The sequence below is a fragment of the Athene noctua genome, chromosome 3, assembly GCF_965140245.1.
Source record: "Athene noctua chromosome 3, bAthNoc1.hap1.1, whole genome shotgun sequence".
NCBI classification, from domain to species: domain Eukaryota; kingdom Metazoa; phylum Chordata; class Aves; order Strigiformes; family Strigidae; genus Athene; species Athene noctua.
Window position 1 is genome coordinate 11,399,848 of NC_134039.1, and position 21,648 is coordinate 11,421,495.

Genomic DNA, 21,648 nt, shown 5'->3' on the forward strand with positions numbered 1-21,648 from the left:
TGTGTTCTCTTTAGGCATCACAACTTCTTGTAAACAGCTCTGACCTTTGTGTTCAAGAATCACTTACAAACAAGCATATCTCAAGAATGTACCTCACATCCAAAGCAGTGTAAAAATACATCATAGGCTCATAACGCAATGTTATTGCTTCACAAGAAACAAAACCTGAGGTTTATACTCCATCAGAAGAACAAAACATTAGTAGAAACAACTCTGATAAAAATGCAATTATTTTTAAAAGGGAATGAAATGTAAAGAAGAACTAAATAAAAATTAACGTTATCGATTGAAAAATTGGGTAGCAAATAACTAATTGTTCAGACTCTTACAAAGTGCCAATTTACTCTATGCCTGGTCTGTGAAAAAGAATTGTGGTAGAGTTGAATCCATTCATCTTACAGCCACACATGAGTGTATGGGTATATCAACTCTCATCGTGTAAACACTCAGAAGATTCAGCTCACTAAAAGAATCTGTACTGACATGCATGGAACACAAATACACCTTCAGTAGAATTTATTGATAAGACTTGTGCCAATATTGTTAATAACATTCCTTTCCCTTATCCAGAGTTCTTTCATATAAAGTTGCAAATAGCACTGCTGCTCCTCTCAAATGCCGGCAGCCATTGTCAGTCTTACCATCATTGTGTATCAGCAATAGTATTCACTGCCCTTTAGAGGGCTCAGTCTACTAATGGTTCCAGTAGCATTGGTCCAGCATTTTCAAGAGGCAATACTTCTAAAGAAATTCACCTGCCTCAGTGTTAGTTATGCAAAACAAATGACTCACCTCAGCATTATCAAAAGTGTACTAACAGTAATGATGAAGAGTAGAAATCAGAGGAATTCTAGCAGACTTGCACTAGATAGCCAGGTTCATGGCCCCTCCCAGGTATCACATACTTAAGTGAAGTTAAAAATTGCAGCTGCATCTTCTGCTTTTTCCTGCATTTTTTCTTGGCTGAAATCCTCTCATTTTCCTGCAAATAAAAGGGGCCTGATCTTTCTCAGCCTCTTTATTATTCTTATAAGGAAGTTCCTGCTGTTAGCTGGTTTCAGAAAAATTGACTGCGGCTTATCCACCATAATTTAGTGCACAAGGACTTCTCTCAGAAATGCAGTCCTCTTACATCAAAACACACCAATTCAAATTCTTTTAACAGAATACAAATGTAAGCGCAAAGGTGGACATATAGAATTCTATCGGGTTTGCACGGCAAGATTTGGGGGGGGAGGGGGGAGGCTACAGGGGGAGCTTCTGTGAGAAGCTGCTAGAAGCTTCCCCTATGTCCAGTACAGCCAGTGCCAGCTGGATCCAAGGCAAACCCACTGCTGGCCAAGGGTAAGCCCATCAGCAACCATGGTAGCACCTCTCTGATCGCATATTTAAGAAGGGGAAGAAAAACCTGCTTCACAACATCAGCTGGAGAAGACAAGTGAGAAGATATGAGCAAAACAACTCTGCAGACACCAGGGTCAGTGAAGAAGGAGGGGGAGGAGGTGCTTCAGGCACCAGAGCAGAGATTCCCCTGCAGCCCGTGGTGCAGCCCGTGGTGAGGCAGCTGTGCCCTGAACCCAGGGAGGTTAACGGTGGAGCAAATATCCACCTGCAGCCTGTGGGGGACCCCATACCAGAGAAGGCAGATGTGGGACTTGTGACCGCAGCAGGGACCCACACTGGAGCTGTCTGTTCCTGAAGGACTGCAACCCATGGGGGACCCGTAATGGAGCAGTTCACGAAGAGCTGCAGCTCTTGGGAAAGATTCTCTCTGAAGTTCAGGGAGAACTGTCTCCCGTGGGAGGGAGCCCATGTTGGAGCAGGGGAAGAGTGTGAAGAGTCCTCCCCCTGAGGAAGAAGGAACAGCAGAAACATGTGATGAACTGATCACAACCACCATTCCCCATCCCGCTGCACTGCTGTGGGGGAGAAGGTAGAGAAAATCAGGAGTAAAGTTAAGCCCAGAAAGAAGGGAGGGGTGAAGCAAAGGTATTTTAAGATTTGGTTATATTTCTCATTATCCTACTCTGATTTGATTGGCAATAAATTAAATTATTTTTCCCCAAGTCGAGTCTGTTCTGCTCATGAAAGTAATTGCAGAATGATCTCTCCCGGTCTTTACCTCAACCCACGAGCTTTTTGTTATATTTTCTCCTCTATCCAGCTGGGAAGGGGAGTGGAGAGAAGCTTTGGTGGGCACCTGGTGTCCAGCCAGGGCCAGCCCACCACAAAAATATGGTTTGTTTGATGAGGTACAGTTGACTGAAGAGAAACCAGATAGTCTAAAAAGCCATACACAAAGGCCAGGCATTCTGGCAGACAGCAAAGCTTTCTAAAGGCAGACTGATGTTAATAAAGCTTAAAAAATGATATAAGGATTTAATCTACACTCTGAACTCGAAAGCTATTCCTTCGGTTATGATACTAATAAACTTCTCTGCTTACAGATTTATCTTGAATCTAACAGCAGATAAAAAATTATTTGAATGTACTGTAATCAATAGGTCAGTATTTATAAAATTGCTGTTCAAGTCTAACTGCGCTTTTTCTTAATTTTCTTCATTAAGAAGCTAATATCGCTTGAGGAATCTTTCTTCTTCTTTCCACTTTACTGATTAATTAGGAATCCCTTAACAAACTTAAATTTGGACTGTTTTGGAAAAGGTCTTATGGAATAAGAAACTTAGTTTTGGGGAGGGGGGATTGGTTTCAGGGTTTTCTTTCTTTTTTTTTTTTTTTTTTTTTTTAAACAATTAAAAGAACAGTTCAATTATTTTTAAGCATAGTGTATTGGCAAATTATTCCCACGAGAATAGGTAATTTTATTCAGCAAGAAGATTCCTAAGGCAGGATGGACACAATGACCAATACATCTATCATTTTTTTTGCTAGAAGGAACTTTACATGCATTACTCAGTTCTGCTGCTGTACAATTCTGTCAGAAATAGGTACATTTCTATGCAGTTCCTTCATATGAAATTCTGAAATTCCTTTCAAAATAACAAACAGAAGAAAATATTTTAAAGTTTTCCTAACTGAAATTGATTTGTAACACAAACAAATTCAACATTTCATTCTATAAATACATAGACTATAATTCAACAGAGGACTGAAATTCCTATTATGGATCTTGGGCAAAAATTTAGTAAAATTCACCTTGTTTGCAGGGATTTATCTCCACTCTTTCCTTGTACATTCTTCTGCCACATAAACAGAAAATGACTTTAAGTTCTCCAAATATTTAGAGCTGTGTTCCTCACAAGTCCAGAGCTGTCCTGTTATAAACCACATAGTGCCTACTTCATGATAAATCAACTTGTTGATTCTAGGTGACTACAAATTCAGCAGGGAGGAACAACAAATTGGTGCTAAGCAAGAGTCTTTATTTTGTACAGTCACTAATTAAGTGTGCTAATTACCTCTATCATGTCCTGTGAAGTGCTGAGCAGAAGTTCTTTGCATTAGTAGCACAGGGAATTTCCACTTTCACACCTGCTTGTTGGATTAGTGGTGGAACTAAAACACTTATGTTAGGTATTGAAGATAGTCTATATAATGAGGTGCTAAGATCACTCAGAAGAAAGAGTGTCCACCTTCAAGAGAAAGTTCCAGGCTCTGGGTCCAAAATGAGCAAATGTATGAGTAAATGTACGAGTAAATAAAAGCGATAGAGCTAATACCCAAGAAGGGATTGGGATTTCAGATACAACTCTAACCTTATTACTTCCTATTGACCAGCTGTAGTCAGCCTCTTGTCAAATGTGCTTGCTAGGTTCCATTTACATTCTAGTTTGAAGTAAAACAACTCACTATCCCAAAACCAGTATAGAAAATCTAGGGTTCCTCTTCAAGTCTTAAGAAGGAATTACAGTTCTTAAGCAAATAAATAATTTCTAAATTTTTTTACTTCCATTTGTATCAGTGCTAAACAGAATGCACAAAACAATACCGCCAGTCTATTCTTTTTACTCTGTCCAAGGTCACAAGAAAAAGGGTCAGAGTAAAATAGTATATATGCCTGAGAAATTAAAACAGATTCACCCAACTATCTGCACAATGTATATTCTTAACTCTGCCAAAACGGATCTCTTAATAAAATAAATGCCCAAAGTTTCTTTTTTTCAATACAAAAAATCTAATATATTCAGTTATTTATGAAGGTAAGAAAATGCTGTGGTGTTACTCAAAACTATCCAAAAGTGTTAAGTGCCCTGGAAGTACATGTCTCATGCACATAACTCCATGCTTTTACATGCTGTAGGATAAGAAAAGCAGTCTGCATTTCCTTCTCTGCTACTAGAGGATCACACAAATGAACAATCACATTATGAAGAGTCTGGGTTTGGTTTTAAATCAGTTTTCCAAATCTCTGTATGTGTGGCTCTTGGTTCAAATGACAAATATCTTCTAACTGCACCCAGAAAGGACTGAAATACAGCTGTTTGTATAAAATTTACAAGATCCAAACTAAAAAAGAAAACCAAAACCAAAACCCCAAACAAAACAAAACAACCCCACCACCTTTTAAAATCAGAAGTAGTATGATACTGGGCAAATTAACATTGACCAGGTATTTATGTGCTATTTTAATATTCAGTAAAATAATTTATTAACCTTGCTTAAATACTCTCTCTTGAGTTGAAAAGATTTTCAGTTCCACTAATAGTGAAAAAAGTATTTGGCTTAATATAAGATACACTTGTTTTAATTATTGGTCAGTAGTAAGCATTAGGCTCAAACACCTGAACATGGCAATTACAGTAGCTACAAGACCAAATAAAACTATTATAGTTGTTTCATAATCCATTCCTAGAAGAAATTAAAATGAGACAAATTCCAGACACATTATCACCTAGATTTTATTTAGTCACATATACCACATCAGATTTCAGATGCTGAGATCACATTTCATTGTAACAAGAGGCAATGTAGAAGCAAGAAGAGTTTCTCAACTGTTATTGCTCTGTAAGCAGAACTAGGTTATTATTTACTATAAAAAGGCCAATTTGATAAACAGTGATAAAACATAGAAACTGGCATATTTAAACATTTTACATTTTTATTAAAATTGAAAGTTTCAAGATGATAGGAAAAAATGCAGACACCAGTGTTAGGATTCCCAAAAGCATTATGAAAAATGTATACAGTGCATTTCGAATCTACAGGTGTATAAATGTTGCCTACTGCTCTGAACAGGCAGAAAATTCACTGAATTAACAGACATATGCTGTTGATTTCTTAGCAGTCTAATTAGGAGGTTCTACTAATTACCACTAGAATCACCTCAGATAATTGAAAAAACTTAAAAATTAACATCTGATTCCAGAAGCACTAGAGGATAGTGGGGGGGAGTACAGTAAGTTTGCCTTGATCCTATGTTCTTCCATAGACATCAGCCTATAGGCACAGTAGACAACTAAATAGACACTGTAGATGGAATTTCCAATTGATTCAGGTCAGTTATTCTTATTTTAACTGTGCTTTGTATTAAATGAGAGAGAAATATTTGAAAGCAAGCCATGTGTGATATATGTTGCATACCTGTGGGTACTATAGCTTCAGATAAGCAGAAGCTCTTGCCACATACAGAATTACTGGATAGATAGTTTGTTACCCAACTCAATTCATACACCAACATAGAAAGAGAAACGTCTGCTGCCAGTAGCAGCTCCGAAGCACTCCTCTTGTTCTGCCTAGACTGAGCTAAATGAAAGCGAACCATTACAGAGTATACATTGCTTTTGCTTTATTAATTGAACAAAACAATACAAATACTGAATGTGAGGAAAGAATACAAATTAGCAAGGAGAGGTTTGATGACATGTATGGAACCATATACAATTGATTTCAAATTTTCCTCCTCTGTAGCCAGGCAATTAAAGTCAAAGAAAAGAAACCACTTCAATTACCCAGAGGCAAGTACAGACCCTACAGCAAGGAAGTTAAAAGAATGAGCAGCAATGATTCTGTCAGAGATGCTCTGCCCAAAAGGCTTAAATGCACTTTCCTCATTTAGGGAAAAGTGGGTATACACAAAATGTCACTTAGTCAAAAACTGCTTAGTCCAGCAGGACATATTTTCCCGTGAAACTTCTTACCAAGAAGTTGCTTCAGAAAGACAGGCTGATTTCCAGGAAGTTTAGCAGTGAACAGTGATTAAAAATACCACGGTACCAACAATGCTGGTCAGTTTTTCTACATAACACCTTCAGTCTGTGGATTAGTGTAGTATCATTGCCTGTTTTCAGCAGGAAGCATTATTATTCATTCTGTACTTCCCTAAAACTATGCAATACCTCTCCACAGGCGCTCATATTTCCTCCTTGGATTTCTTATAACAGGTGTACATTTTGTCTTTATACTTGCTATCTGTGACTACCATTGATGTGCTTTAGATTTGTCTAGATTTTTAAACATCAATCTTACTTTCTCGTTCACACCACATCAGTGGTAGTTACTAGTGAAGACCATCAGAAAACAGTACAAAAAAAGAAAAAAAGAACCACTAAGAAATCACTTTTGCTAATAAAAATTTACATTTCGTTCCTAGTATATGACAGTACAGAGAAAAAGCAGGAAAAGCAAAATGGAGAGTGAGGGAGGAAAGCAAGGCGGAACCAGTACTCTTTCTGCTCAGTCAGGTTCTTGGTCAATGTCCTAGTGCTTTGCCTTGACTAGCAGGGTGTTTTGTTCTCTGAAATAACCTAAATGTTAAAACAAACATGGATTTAAAAGATGGGTACCAGCTAAGAGGCTCACAGCCACTGAAAAGGTGGTTTGTATCACTGATATTAAGAGGTTAGCTAAATTTGGGCTGGCCTCATTTGCTTTCCAGATCAGGTAAAAAAAAAAAAAAAAAAAAAAAAAAGGTTATGTAGAAACTCTTACATTTCCTTCCACAGGGTAATAGTTCAAAGACTTTTTAAATGAAAAACTGAAGTTTACTTTTCTTTCTACATTCTTAGCCAGTATATCTGACTATGTTATTTTTGTAACTGGGAAAGGTTTATCTTCAGAAAGAAAATGTAGACAGATACAATTACTTAGGCATTAATAAATGTTTCTAGACATAAGCTCTGAATAATGGAATCTGACATAAGGGACATCGAAATACAAATTAATGATTTTAGATCTAACACGGTAGCACTCTAAGCTATTGTTAAATTTCAAGCTTTCCAACTCTTTAGTGAATCAGCTTTGATCAAAAACTATGACAGATCACACCTTTACAACAGCCCTGCTTACTTATGAAGATTAGTTCCTTTTCTTAAATTGCCTTAACTGGGTGTAAGGCTTTATAAACAACACAAATGGACATCACTTTTTCTGTGAACTTTGTTATACTGATCCATGAAAAGGAACTAATCTGTGATGTTCTAAAAACATACAAAGAAACAAATTATCCATGATAAAGAAAGGTTTAAGTCATTCTAAACAACAGATGGGATTAGAAGGATTATAGAAAAGGTTACTCCTTAATATGAATCATTTTTAAAGAGTGAACTCAGCCATTGAAGTAGTTTCCATTCAATCTGTAAAATATATAAAGTGGGCACAGATGGAGGACATATTAATTTACAACTGGAAAAGCTTTCTTAGAATTTGAAAACTGCTTAACTTCTATGCAAGCATTAAGTAACTAAGAATGCGTATCTCATCATACATGTTAATTCTCTCTCTGTTTTCTCAAGGTTTTCTACTCTCAGACTCAAAATCTCTGCAAAAGGTAGAAGATGAAGATTTGTTGCTAACCACATTAAATCTAGGAAAATCTCTTCGAAATGGAGATAAAAGTGTGAACAGAGGAGCTATACCTTTGCTGAAGCATTATAAGACTGAAGACAGTAGTGTTTCAGACAAAGAGGATGACAGAAACATTAAGTTTTTGGTGAGTTTTCAGTTTTATAGTTTGGCTTATTTGTAAAATGGAAGTTCTCTTTGTAGATCTTTAGAAAGCAAGTACAATAATTTAAAGTAATACCCTGGTGAATATACAAAAATATCAGTTTAACATACTATAGTCAAGAATAAATTTTCAACTGCATGTATCTAATTGCAAGATTTTATATGTGTAACTTGGACAGTTGAATAAAAGAAACCTGATTTTTACAGAACCATATGTAGCCAAAACTTGGGGGGAAAAAAAAGTCTATATTTATGTTTAATTCAGCATGTCCCTATATGCAGCAACAAGTTTTTAACTTCACCAAAGTGAAGACTCATCATTTTATCATGTTTACCGTAAACCATTTCAAGCTGAAGTTATACTGCAGGTCATTATTCTTAAAATATCATCTCGAAAGATAAAATACTTGCACTGCTAAGCATAAAAAGTGAACACAACTGACTTAAAGATAAACTGCTTGTTTTTCCTTAAAACAGGACACAGATTTCAGACAAGGTTTCTTAAATCATGTTATCCCAGTCAGTTTTGGTAGAAAGCATCTACCTTATCTTGCACTGAAGGGAGCCATGGCTTTTCCAGCTGACACTGGAATTCATATTGAATCAATACAGGAAAGAGAGACTGCAGACGAAGAAAATTCAGCTAAATTCCCTATAGGAAGGAGAGATTTTGACAGTAAGTGTATTTTCATATTTACATAAAAATTATTTCATTCTGGTAAAGTATAACGCAATATCTACTTAGCAATTTGATAAAGGTTAATTTAGAAACTTCATGTCTCTTGTGATTTGGTGCACGGGGAAGGAAGCATTGTTAAATTTGTTAAATTAATATTTCCAGAGGCCATAAAGAATTTTATTTCTTTGATGATTTAAACTTTCAGATTTCTTTTCCCGCAGTGCTCAGGTGTATGCTGGGAAGAGTCTATCGACCTTGTTGGCAAGTCTGAAAAATACTGATCTACACCACGTTCTCTGAAACTTAAATATTTCGTTATGAATTTAATGTAATTTGAAGTTACTGTGTTTTAGCATGGCTATACATATACATCCAAAAATACTTTCCCATCACATTTTAGAGGGAAACATAATTCATTACCAAAAAAGAACATAGCTGTAATTATTCATGATGTATTGTTATAAAAAAATAAAAGACTTCTGCATAATCCAGACTCTTAATTATTTGTCTAATATTATATAAAAACCACTTTCACTTATTTTGGTATGAAAGGAAGCAATTAAGGAATTTCACCCTTTTCTTGCAAAATTTTACAACTTTGGAACCCGTCAATATACATATATGTCAAAATAAAAATTTATAGTTGAAAAAATTGAGTTAATTTTGCCTGACCAGCAATCAACTTATTCTTGCTTGCAGTTTTGCTGTGTTTTCCTTTTCCACTGATTTTTCTGTCCGATACCTTATGAGGGTTGTTTGAAGTTTTAGGTCTTCTAGCATTCTTTTGCAAAGATGGTTCACTTTCCTTATCACAGATTACTTTGTCATTATTCAAATCCATCTGTTCATTCCTGGAATTCTTGTTTCTTGGCTGACAACTCAGATTTCCCATTTCTGTATAACTTCTAGTCTGGTGAACATTTTCAGAAATAGTTCCAAGCACTGGTACATCTAGACATGAATTCATACCTTCTGTCATGTAAGAATATAAAAAAATATGTGAAGAAATAAAAAGTTACCTGGGATTATTCATCCTTTTATATCAGAGGACTAGCATATGATTTTTTAATCAAAACTAGTGCTTTATCAATAAAGCAAAACTATGCTGGTCATTGCAGTTACATTTGCTATGAGTTCATAAGTGTACTTCAAATTCAGAATGACATTGCTCACAAACAAGTTATAGCAACTAATTTAGGGAAGAGGATTTATAACTTTAAGATATTGAAAAAGATGCCTGAAAAGCCTAGAAATTATATATATGATATGGTTTATATTGGAGTAAAACAGTATTTTCCCCCTATTTTTAATGGCAAAAATACAAATTTCACTTAGCTTACTTTTGTAAAATAAGAAGAAACATTACATAATGGATGTAAAATGTATCATTTTTTTTCCACAAGATAGCACCAATACAAATTTTTCAGATTCATATTTTCAAAGCATTACCATTACAATTTTAAGGCAAAGACATTTAACTGCTCATAGCATACACAGAGCAATGATACATGTCTATTTTTTTCTTCAAAACATATTTATACTTGAGTTTTACTAAAACCTTGTTTGATAACATTTGAAATATTAGCTATCATATTTACTTAATCCTACTGCAGTTTACCTGTGAGATATCCAGCTTTTAAATGTTGCTTTGGTGCAGGATGTATGCAGATTGGAATTTGGTTACTGCTGAGGAAATGCTGACCCTTTATTTCACCCAGCTCCTTTTTATATGTACATGCAAACTGAGATTTGATTGAAGATTGTTTCCCCTGCAAATAGAAATCTGGTATTAGCTTTAATTATTTACAAAAGTAAAAGACAACACCTGCAAGATAATAAGTTTCTCCATTCTTCTGCCTTGAAAGCTTTTAGATCATGTAAAATTCCAGAAAAATGAGCAGGCTCACATAAAAAAAAAGTATTTATGAAGTATTAATTTACAAAGTGTAAAGGCTTTCAAGAATACTGATAAAATTATTCTATTGACAGGCTAAAATAATTTTTAAATCTTTTTCCATCTCTTTCAGAAAGATACACATTAAATTTTAAACTTTCAACCTAAGATTTTCTGTCAAAGTTAGTCCCCTCTTTTGATAGACTGAAGATTCTACCATTTTGATGAGTCATCATAGCTACTACAGTCAATTATCATACTTCTACAGGTCATCCTCTTTGAGATGTCAGCTCATAAATGCCAAGTATAAGATAACTCTTACCACTTAACCCATTTATACATAGACGAAAGCATAACAGTAGCACTGAAAAGGAACAATAGAGAATATAAACTAAGCTTCAATATACTTATACCTAAAACTGGAATATAAAGTATTATTTCAGATCTTTCTTTGTCAAATTTCAGAGTTCCCATTTACTCACAAAATAAAGCCATTTGCTCATTGAATGCCAATGTCTAACTCCGCATTTGTCAAAACATACCTATATAGCATAAGTTGCCAGAAATCTACAGTATTGTACACTATTGTATCTGCTTCTGCATGCTCATCTCCTCCTCCCAGTCTTGGAAGCAGGGAACCTAGTCTCATAGCACAGGTAAATCAAAATATCTGGCTCAATTACAAAAGATTAAATAAAATTTTTAAATATATAAATATATCCATATTTAACAGAATCGATGGTTACAGGTCAAACTTCCTCAGTTTACACTTAAGTTACAGTTTCACTTCAGCTTAGAATTTCAAGGTCAAACTTTGTACTTTCTGGACAATTTATTACAAATGCTATAGACTCTGCAAGACAAAATTATACCCTCACTTCCATTTAAAAGTCTACCGATTTATACAAAATAGGTTGAAAGATATAGCACAGAGCTGATAATTACAATATATTAGGAATTTTAGTTAATAATTCTATTACAACAGCACAGGTGAATTCAAATAAATTTGAGCTGCACAGCTGCTACAGTACAAGTATCAGAAAATGGGAAAAGCAAGAAACATTGTCACAAAAGAAATATTACTACATAGATAACAGCAATGATTTGTTAAATAACAGGTTTACATCCACTTTTCTGATTAAAAAGTTTGCATTATGCAAGTCTACTTTTCTTCTTAACACAAGCATGTTTAAATCTTACAGTTCAGGTTTGATCCTTATAGATATCTTTTTCTTCCAACTCAGAATCTCAGATTTAGACAGAAAGAAAGAATACATTCCCCAAAACCTCCCTTCACAGGGGCCTTCATCTACAAAATTCAGTCACAATTAATGCCACTTTCATCTGATACTGTTTTCATGCATACAAGCTAAAAGACTCCAGCTTTTTATCACTGAGAAGCAACCTAATTATTTCTTCAAGGATACTGCAGTTAACCGGGTGAACACATGTAGTCTTCTTCCAAAAAAAAAAAAAAAAAAATAAAATAAAATCACATTTATGTACAGAAATGTAGTTCTTCTGACTTAATATGTCTGTACATACATATTTTTACTTTAAACTCAGTATTTCCTTCAAGAGTTAAAAAGACCCAGTTTTCCCAGTTGTCTATCACTCCCAAACTGCAATTTCTCTGTGCCAGATAACAGCATAAGAAAATAAGTCAGATTTAACAGGGAGAACTAGCCAGCCTGAGTCTCAATAATTCTAATCTTTTTAAGTGTTAATCTACTCTGTATTTAAAACATTTACTATAAGACTATATACATAGCCATTTATAAGGCTTTCTGTGCTTCAAGTTTATGCCTTAGCTCACCAAGTCATTAAGTGTATGTCATTAACTTTATACCCTTTTCAGAGAGTGCCTTGAAGGGCAGAGAAGCTATACCCATAATAAATAAAAAATAAATAAATAAATTTGAAATAATTAAAAATGCAACTCTAATCTATTTTAACTGAACATCCTATGGTATGATTAGAATATTCAGAAAATCAGGGGCTTACATTTTCTTTAACCTTAAGGTTACTGTAATATTAATGAAAAATATTTTCCTGTATTTGCTATGTTTCTTAAACACTTCACCTTAATTCTTTAGAATTCCCTTAATTCTTAATTACTGTTCAGCAAGTGACACATCAAAAATTACACAACAATAACTTGCAGAGAGTTCTATCACACATTCATATCACAAGAAGCAAAAAAAGCTTCTGTGATTCTGTAATTTATGCTGAGTTGATAAAGCTATAATAAACACAGGATGAAGAACACCAAACTTGAGCAAGAAAGACTGATAGTTACCATTCTGTAACTAACAATAAATCCAGTTATTTTCTGTGATGTCAGGGTTTCTTTTTACCACCCCCATCAGACACTGCACTAATTCAGGTTGCAGGGATTAGAATATGTGAAGTCAAAGGACAGAAATTAAGCTCGAATACTGAAAAACTTGCAGCACAAATCCATCTCTGTTTCAGCTTCACTGAAGCTTGTAATACACCTCAAAGCCTCACTCTGTATTACATCGCATACAATTTAGTCATTTGCAAACAGTATACAAAGCTCTACCAAGTATGACTGTTTCAGCTGATGCTAGTATTGATCTAAAGGGTATATACAAATTAAGAGTTCAGGACTAAATTTGTTGAAGTAGTCAAACTTTGCAACTAGTCTAGGAATGTATATTCAGTAGTAAAAACAACTGTCTGTATTACACTGAGGTAGTAATAAACAAATTTTAATAGCCTGAAGGCAGAGCAAAAGAGTACAAGTCTAATACTGAATTAAAAAGTAGAATTTCACTGGAATGTTTTTAAAGAAAAACAGAGAAACTTAAAATTTCCTTGAAGCACACATATTGAAGCCTGTCAACAGCCTGAAATAGTTCTTAGAAATTAGAGTTCTTTTACATTAAATTCCCTGAAATACATTGCTCTGAGGGCACCACCTCAATGACCCACAGCTCTGGGAGAGCAAAAAGATGCTGGGAGCTCGATTTGCTAATCAAGTAATTGCACACAAAGGGCATGCAATGAACTCAGACTTACTATCCCCTCACCTCTTCACAAGCAAGTGGGATGTTGCCATTTTCCCTACAAAAAGAAAGAGATTCTGCTGCACTTCAGAAAAAAAGGGTTCACTGTTACCACTGTTCAGCTGGAAGAAAGTATGACAGAATTTAAGATAGTGTTTCAGCACATGTAGGTCAACTAGTAGTTATAATGAGTAGATAAAGCAGGACATTCTCCCACCTTGACATCTATATCTAGAGAAGTTTTTTTCAGTTCAAGATGCCAATATAAAACATTCACTTTTATATGAAATATTAATGGTGCATGCTCTATTTATTTCTAAAAGTTAGTTGATAATCTATTCCAGATCTCCTTCCAGCATCTGCATACAGACAGTACTGCCAATATTTAGTCACTAAGAATGTTGAGATTTGGGTTTTATACACTGGAATGGCATAATAGAATTTGAAAACCTACATCACTAACAACAAACACATGTTTTTATTTTCTAGCCAAACAGTTAGAGTACTATTTGGAAGAGAAGAGATAAAAGAGAAAATGTCTTTTCTCTACCCTTACCCTTGTACTTTTAGAAAACAAATATTAAAGGTAAATTGAATGAGAAAGTTGAGAAAGGGAAGGAATTACAAAGGAGAGTGTAACAAAACAATAAATGGTAAGTATAATTGCCAAACCAAGGCATCATGTTATTGAAACACGAAAAATGTCCTGAATAGCTCAGGTAATAGCAAACTTTTATTGTACTGGAACTATCAAATTTTTTTAGCATTACATTGTACTAGACTTTTGCTATCTCAAATTAACCTACTACCGTTTTGAGAACACTTAGCCTCAAATCACCTCATTACTGGGTTTTGAAAGTATCCAAAACTCACAGCTATGGACCCTAGGAAAGTAGTTTGGGGGTCTTGTAGAAAGAAAAACTGTATTTTTTACACAAGTAGTGTTTATCAACTGACACCAATAATAAATTCTTTCTTCAGATTTTGTGCTGAATATAACCTATTTCTCCCCTCCCCCTCTCTCCTCCAGGTACTAATTTTTAGCATACTTCATACACATTGAAACTAGTAGTCAGCTTACTGTTCTCCATAATTATATTCCACTTAGAAATAAATATTTCTTGCTAAAATAGATGAGACTACTACCTGAGGGAGATTGTTTTCTCTATTACTATGAATTTTCTGCTCACAATTATAGTGGGCATACAGAAAACTCTTGATAAATTCCTGTTGATAGCTTTCCAAGTTGCAGTTTATTTGTACAGGAATAACAGACAGGCAAAACAATTCTCTCAAATAACAGCGTTTAGAGAACTAAACAATGAAAAATAACAGCAGTGCATGAAGCTAGATATTAAGTCATTTTATATAGGCTTGAACAAGTCACAGGAGAAAGGCAGACTGGGAGTTTTTGCTTTGTGGAGCTTTTTCCTTGGAAGAATTTCTATACACAGTAAAATTACAATGAACTTCAAGCATGCCAAGATTTGTTAGAGTTCTTAAGCCACAAATTCTTTTTAAAACTAAAACTACAGTTATGTTCCCAAATGGAGGGAAATAGTGCCTCATATATGAAAGGTTGTCTCCAGTTACATTACGAAAAAGCCATGCCAAACTACTGAAAGTCCTTGCAGCTGTTTCAGAGTAAATGTGTTAATGTAGCAGGATTTCTAAAACAATGTATCAAAAGGACAAAACAACCCTAAATTTACAAAAAAAAAAAAAAAAAATCTGTTACTCTCTCATACATTGCATTCTCACAGCCTAACAGCTTTTGCTCCTTCCTTCTTAACTCCTACAAGTTCTCAGTTTCACCCAACCCCATTAGTTCAGGAACAATATTTTACCTACCACTTGAAAGTCTGATCTTCTCTGGTGCAGGAAAAAAAAAAAAATCTTATTATGCAACACTTTTATTGTCTCATGTTGCTCTTTAAACAAAGCAGGTGATTGTAACAGTGCTTCCATTCCTCTCACCAATATGCAGGATCTATATAAACCCATTGAAACCAACAAAGTAGTCAAACAATAGGGTATCCACCCACTCCAGATAAATGGAAGTATGATTCAAAGAAGCAGACACAAATTTAGATGAACCCTTTTTGCATAAAGTACCTCTCTCCTGTCCAATTAAACTTTCTACATATTTCATAAAGCAGAAGGAAGTGATAAGGACAACTGAGAGCAAGAGACATAACTCAACAGGTGTTCTGTAATCCTTTCTGAATTAAAGACTCCTTCCACAGGATACCAGAAGACATTTCATGTAAACGATAGATAACAAACCTGAAACTCTAAATTGTCTTACTCTTACCTGCTTCTGCTGGAGGGAATAAAAAAATGCAACATGCTATTTCCCCAGCCTTTCTCCTCAAGGTATAAGATCAACAGCTTTGCCCCCTAACAAATGATGTTAGGTGATCTTCCTGCATCTCTTCCAGTATCAATTCTCATTAAAAAGACAAAAAAAAAAAATTCTTTGGCTTTCACTGCTTCCAGAAATTTATTTTTTGGCACAATGGAAATAACCACAGATTTACTTTATTTTTAAACACAAATTCCATTTCATAGCTACCTGTTTGCTTTACTCACTCTCCATACTTTTAGATACTAAACACATATGCATGATGTTGTGTCCTGGGTCTAAATATTATGAATCTACACTCCTCCATATAATTCTGCAGAAATTGAGATCAGCTCCTCTTAAAGGAAGGAGAGGGCATAATGCTCCTGTGCCCCCCCCCCCTTTTTTTTTTTAAATTTAAAGAAGTGTTTCTCCTTTAATTTTCTAGATTTTCCTAGATTTCTTTATTCAATGCATAAATCTTGATGGGACTCAGCATACAACCAAACTAATCATCACTACTGTGTTTTTCTTTACCTCTCAAATATCATGAAAAAGGAAACTTATGGGACAAGATCGATTGAGAGATCATGAATTTGTACTATAGACTATCTATCAGAGTCAGCATAGTAAAAAGGTCCTTAGGAAAATCTTACGGAACTAACGTTAACATCACACATACTCATAAGAAACTTTTCATAAGAATCGCTGACATTGAAAAAACAGCATCATGTTACTATTGTCTTATTAAAAGAAAACAGGCATGGTATCTCTTCTGAGTTGACAGTTAAAATGAGTGCATTATGCATACTGAAATTACAACTGTGAATTCTACAAGCAACCTGTACACATTTCAAGCTGGCTGTATGAAATAATAATGAGGGCTGATATTCATTTTAAGGTGATAAATATTATTACAACATTGGAGATCGATGGTCATGGACAAGGAACTCATTGTACTGTGTGCTGCACAGTAAAGACAGAACAAAATTTATTTCTATCAAGAGATGTTACAATCCAAGACAAGAATTATATGGATTCAAGGAAAGAAACTGAAATTAGTCATTGTAATGGGCATCCATCTCAACACAAAGCACTGCTAAGTTTTAGGGAGAGGTTGATTTAAAGATACTGAAAATTATTTTAAAGGAGGATAATGAGTTATGCAGATACCTATAGAAAATATCTTCAGCCATAAGAGACGGTATAAAACAGACAGCTGAAAGAGCTAGTCTGAAAATTAACAAATGAATAATGAAGATTGGTACTGCAGGCTGAATGTAAGCAAGGACAGATATCTCAAACCAGTAAATCAGAAATAATCAACGGGTTGGGATAAGTTATAACAAGTAGCTTACACATACTACAACTTAAAGGAACAGATTGAGATGCAAACAGAAGAATTGCATCTGGCATCTAATCACTTTGATTACAACTTTTTGTACAGCAATCTCCACAAAGAAAAATAGGTCAAAGCTGCAACTATTGAGTCCAAGAAAAATACACAGCAGCACATCAAAATGTAAAGTGAATATTTAATAAATTATATTTGAGTGGATACAAGAATAGACAAGAATATATTCCAGAGGAATTATGGAGTGAAAAAGTAAGGAGAGTTAATGTTAAATATACACATACCACTTCAAGATCAACAGGTGGATATTCCCAGAATGGTATAGAAGTAACAAAAGATGTCAATTTTGGCAGAAGAGACACTTGGGTCAGATATAGATCTAAAGATATAAAGATGACAGATGAACTTCTGTTTGTGTATGTATTCATCCACAAAGAAGGCAGAGGAGGAGAGAAGGCAGAGAAGGAGAAAAGACAGGAGAAAGACAGGGCCCCATAAAGTCTTCACAGAAAAAGGAAGAAAAGGAAGGAGTAGAAATATGTGGAAGAAAGTGTAGAAATTGTTAAAAATGTACAAAGGAAAGCAGGAAAATACAAAATGAAAGATGAACGTTTCAAGAAAGAAAGGATTTGTGTGAGAGGTTGGAGATCAAATATGAATGGCAGAGACCTATCTTGGGTTTTATTCAGAAAAGTCATTTGTTGTTTGGCAACAGCAATTTCAGTTGACTGGAAGGAGAAGCAAGACTAAAGTGAACATAGGAACACCAGAATAATAACTCCAGACTTCACAGGAATATAATGTAATTTTGATGGCAATGTTTGGTTGACGCACAGAAAACAAAATTGCAGGCATAATGTGAAACATTAAGACATCTTATCTTGAGTAACCAGTCTCTATGCGGATACATGATTGAGGAACATTTACACTCTGAATTGCATGATTTTTATTTTCACTTCTTTAAAATGGAAAAACATCTTGAGATATTTGGCCTGAGTTCTGTGATGTACTTTGTCTGTCTGGTACAATAGGATACACTGGAAGAAAGCCATAAAGAAGACTGATTGTGATGAATAGAGGCAGTTTAGCAGCCTTAATGTTGCTCTAAGATATTAGTTGTATAGCCCCAAGCAATCATTCAGTTTAGCATGTTAATCACATGTTACATTCCACATTCTTCCCCTACTTCAGCAGGGTCCACCATCACAGATTTAATCTACAAGAGATAACACTATAAGTAAGCTTTACAATTTTTTAAGATGCCAAAAAAAGTTTAGAAGTGTGAATCTCAGACTTTAGACCTGTTGCTTGTTCTCTTTGAATTTTGGTTTTCATAAGGTCATTTATATTTCAATATATTCACTCTCAACTATATTAGGCACCTGGCAAGCATCAAAATCAGTTCTAGAAGTTGACTGAGAGATCTCAAAAATTATTGGCTAAAAATGTTAGATGTCTCATTCTATTTTGTTACAAGTACATTCCATTTCATCAATCATAGTGAAGCAAGACTAGGACAAGAATCCTACAGAAAAAGTCAGATTGTTGTATTGTGCTAACAAGGATCATAGGAGTCAAAAACCCCTTATTAGAGTCAGGAACTACAAAAGCAGCATAGGACATCGTCATGATGAACCTTTGCATGCAATTCCTGCTCCTGAAGTAGAACTCATTCAATTATTCAGAGACCTCTGAAAGAGCTACTATTTACACAGAAAGTATGGTAGCTAATCTGGTATTTTTGATTAGCAAAAAATTGTTTCCAAAAAAAGTTTAAATAGTTTCATAATATGAATCAGTCTCAAGACTCATATTTTTGATAGTTTCTGTCAAAACCCTTGTACGTTTCCAGTAAAGGTCTCAAATGTGACAGGTAATTACTTTTAGATAACAATTTTTGTGCTTTGATACTGAACACAGATGTTCATTAATCTAATTACAAACCCTCCATTTAGATAAGAAAACTATCTATTTCAATGTATTATGCAAACAGCATATCACATTTTTGCTATTTGATGAGTAAAGCTGAAATTTAAATATGCTGGTTATCATAAAATTAATATAATGAAGCTCCTTTATCAGCTTCAATCCTTCATAATTTGCCTATGAGTTTTAAGCTAAATTACAGCATAATTAGTGCATGTATCCAAAATGCCTATCATCCACTCCACCTCCATTCCAAAAAAAGCACTCAGAATGAAGTTGGAGTATATTTAAAACACATGTTGGAAATACCAACAGTGCTTTTCATTTTACTTCCTTTTAATGACTTTCTACTTCTCAAACGTGTAATACGTAAAAATTTCCCTCACGTCCAGTGGCAGAAAGATATTTTCAATTGTGCTCTTTGAGAACTAATTCTGATGCCTTAAAACACCTCTGTTTTTTTCCTTATATACTAGATTATATAGTTACATATGTGACTAGTTATAGTTACATATGTGTTTTTACATGTTGTCAGGACTAAGTTTGTAAAAAATAGTCACTACTTATATTTAGCTCTCTTTTGAAATCCTGGGGAAGATGCAAGGTCTGCCTCTTTCCATAGTCACAACATTCAAGTTAGACAATTTTGAGGAAAAAAGACTATATAAAATGCAGTACACTGGAAGACTGCAGTTTTCAGAAACATTGAAGCTGTTCTTTTGAATAGTGCAACTCACAATATCAACATACTCTTGTAATGTTCCATTTAATCTACAAAGTAGCAAACATTAGTATCTTATATTTTACTGTTCACAAAGCAATGTTATGTAAATGTCCTCAGAATGTTACAAATAAAAAGAATCCCCCCAAAAATGCAAAGAAAAAGATATTATTATGCTTTAAGAATGCCTATATTAATCAGAACTGAAATCAGGTGCTTTGATCAGTTTTCTCTGTTTTCACATACCTTCAGCTTTATTTCTGCAGTCTTGAAATACACAGACAGTTAAATAAAGAGACATAAATTCACTCGGTATATCTCCACTAAGAGATCTTCATTAGGAAGTACTTTTAATTTTAAAGCCTTTCTCTTCTGATGTTTCAGATATTTTCACTCATATTACAACACTATTCAAGTTGGGCCAGCTACCACAGGCTAATCATAATTACATTTCTTTAGCTATGTAATGCATGTCAGCAAAGAATTTGAGAATTATAACACTGTTATTTTCATTTTAGCATTATTATTTCAGTGCATCTGTAGCTGCATAGCAATTCCTACACAGTACCTTAATTATTTTTTCATCCATATTTTTCTGAATTCGTTGTCTAAGGGGTTTTGGAGAAGAACCTTTGGATTGTGCTGGAGATCTATATTAAAAAAAAAAAAAAAAAAAAAAAAAAAAAGATAAGTAGTATTTAGGAGATGTGAAAACATTTAGTTAAGAAAAAAAAATAGTTACCATACCAAATTCCTCAGAAACAGGAAAGCAAGTATCTTCACTCTCCAAGACTTATTTTGTTTTCTCCCTTTCCAAGTAACCACATGTACTGTGATAATTGAAGACAGCATAATGAAACCAAACCTACAGTTCCAATTTCTGGTATCGTTTTGTTTACAATATTGTAGTTTTGCAGTCACAATATTATAATTTGTAATGCTGGTGATGAGTTACCAAGTCATTATAGCCTTGAGTAGCATCTGGTTGACATCCAGAAAAATTTTCCTCATATTTACATACTTTACAATAGAAGTACTCACACAAAAAAAATTCTTCCACCCGCCTATATTTTAGTACATGAACAGTTATGTACATTAATGAAAATTTTTGATGCATATAATGCAAAAACTTATTGATGCATATAAGAGGAGGTTTCTTAGTCTTGAAATAAGAACTAATTTGTGCATCTGTAAATAATTACTTCTCTGTTTATGCTCATGGCAGGCCAGTGTGCATATAAGGACATTTTTTTCAAAAAAACCTCATTCTGTATTTTATTTATTTAGCTCATTCTATTTGATTATTCCATAAATAAAATTTATTTTATTTAGCTCATTATTTTATTTATTTCTATTTGTATCTGGTGCAAAATTTCTGCAGGACCTTGCAACGTTTTTGCTATTTAAATTGCCAGAATACGTAGTGTCAGCCTGTTCCCATCTCTGCTGCTGTTCTGGTTCATGAATCATCTTTGTGACCCATAATGACAAAATTCTCAGCATCCCACTTTTCCAACTGATGATTCCTCAGGATAAGCCACTGATTAAATCCTCACTGCTTCTCTAGTGCATAGGTAGCTTAGTTTCCTTTTCAGTGCCCACAGAAATAGGTGTTCAAGAGATTCTGTTTTGTAATCTAGATGAACATGGGTATTCCTTAAATAGAAAGAAATTTTAAAAAGCAAGAAAACAAATGAACAAGAAGCAATGACTGGCTTTAACATTAATAGGATAGGAAGATGATGGGAATGATCCAGAAAAAAAAAAAAAAAAACCACACAAAGAGCAGCAAA

At 34.4% G+C, this 21,648-nt stretch overlaps 2 protein-coding genes across 3 annotated transcripts in view; one reads left to right on the forward strand and one right to left on the reverse strand.

Moving 5' to 3' along the window:
- Positions 1–7,645: 7,645 nt before the first annotated feature.
- Positions 7,646–8,855, forward strand: PMCH (pro-melanin concentrating hormone). The gene is made up of 3 exons (XM_074901255.1): positions 7,646–7,888; positions 8,383–8,581; positions 8,806–8,855. Exons 1-3 carry the CDS (start codon positions 7,646–7,648, stop codon positions 8,853–8,855), a joined length of 492 nt encoding a protein of 163 aa, XP_074757356.1.
- Positions 8,856–9,221: 366 nt separating this feature from the next.
- Positions 9,222–21,648, reverse strand: part of PARPBP (PARP1 binding protein) — a 53,440-nt gene continuing 41,013 nt past the window's right edge. The window contains exons 8-10 of one of the 2 annotated variants that reach the window (XM_074901257.1): positions 20,424–20,505; positions 10,203–10,353; positions 9,222–9,526 (exon numbers count right to left, since the gene is read on the reverse strand). In XM_074901257.1, coding sequence (XP_074757358.1) covers positions 9,222–9,526; positions 10,203–10,353; positions 20,424–20,505 — 538 coding nt within the window. Of the gene's footprint in view, positions 9,557–10,202; positions 10,354–20,423; positions 20,506–21,648 lie in introns of both variants that reach the window. The other variant, XM_074901256.1, reaches the window with a different exon arrangement.

What these genes read in the sequence shown, in the direction of transcription:
- PMCH (XM_074901255.1), top strand. Translation starts at nt 7,646, where the DNA reads ATGCGTATCTCATCATACATGTTAATTCTCTCTCTGTTTTCTCAAGGT. An exon ending in ACAGAAACATTAAGTTTTTG is followed by an intron (nt 7,889 to 8,382) that starts GTGAGTTTTCAG and finishes TCCTTAAAACAG; the next exon opens with GACACAGATTTCAGACAAGG. An exon ending in AGGAAGGAGAGATTTTGACA is followed by an intron (nt 8,582 to 8,805) that starts GTAAGTGTATTT and finishes CTTTTCCCGCAG; the next exon opens with TGCTCAGGTGTATGCTGGGA.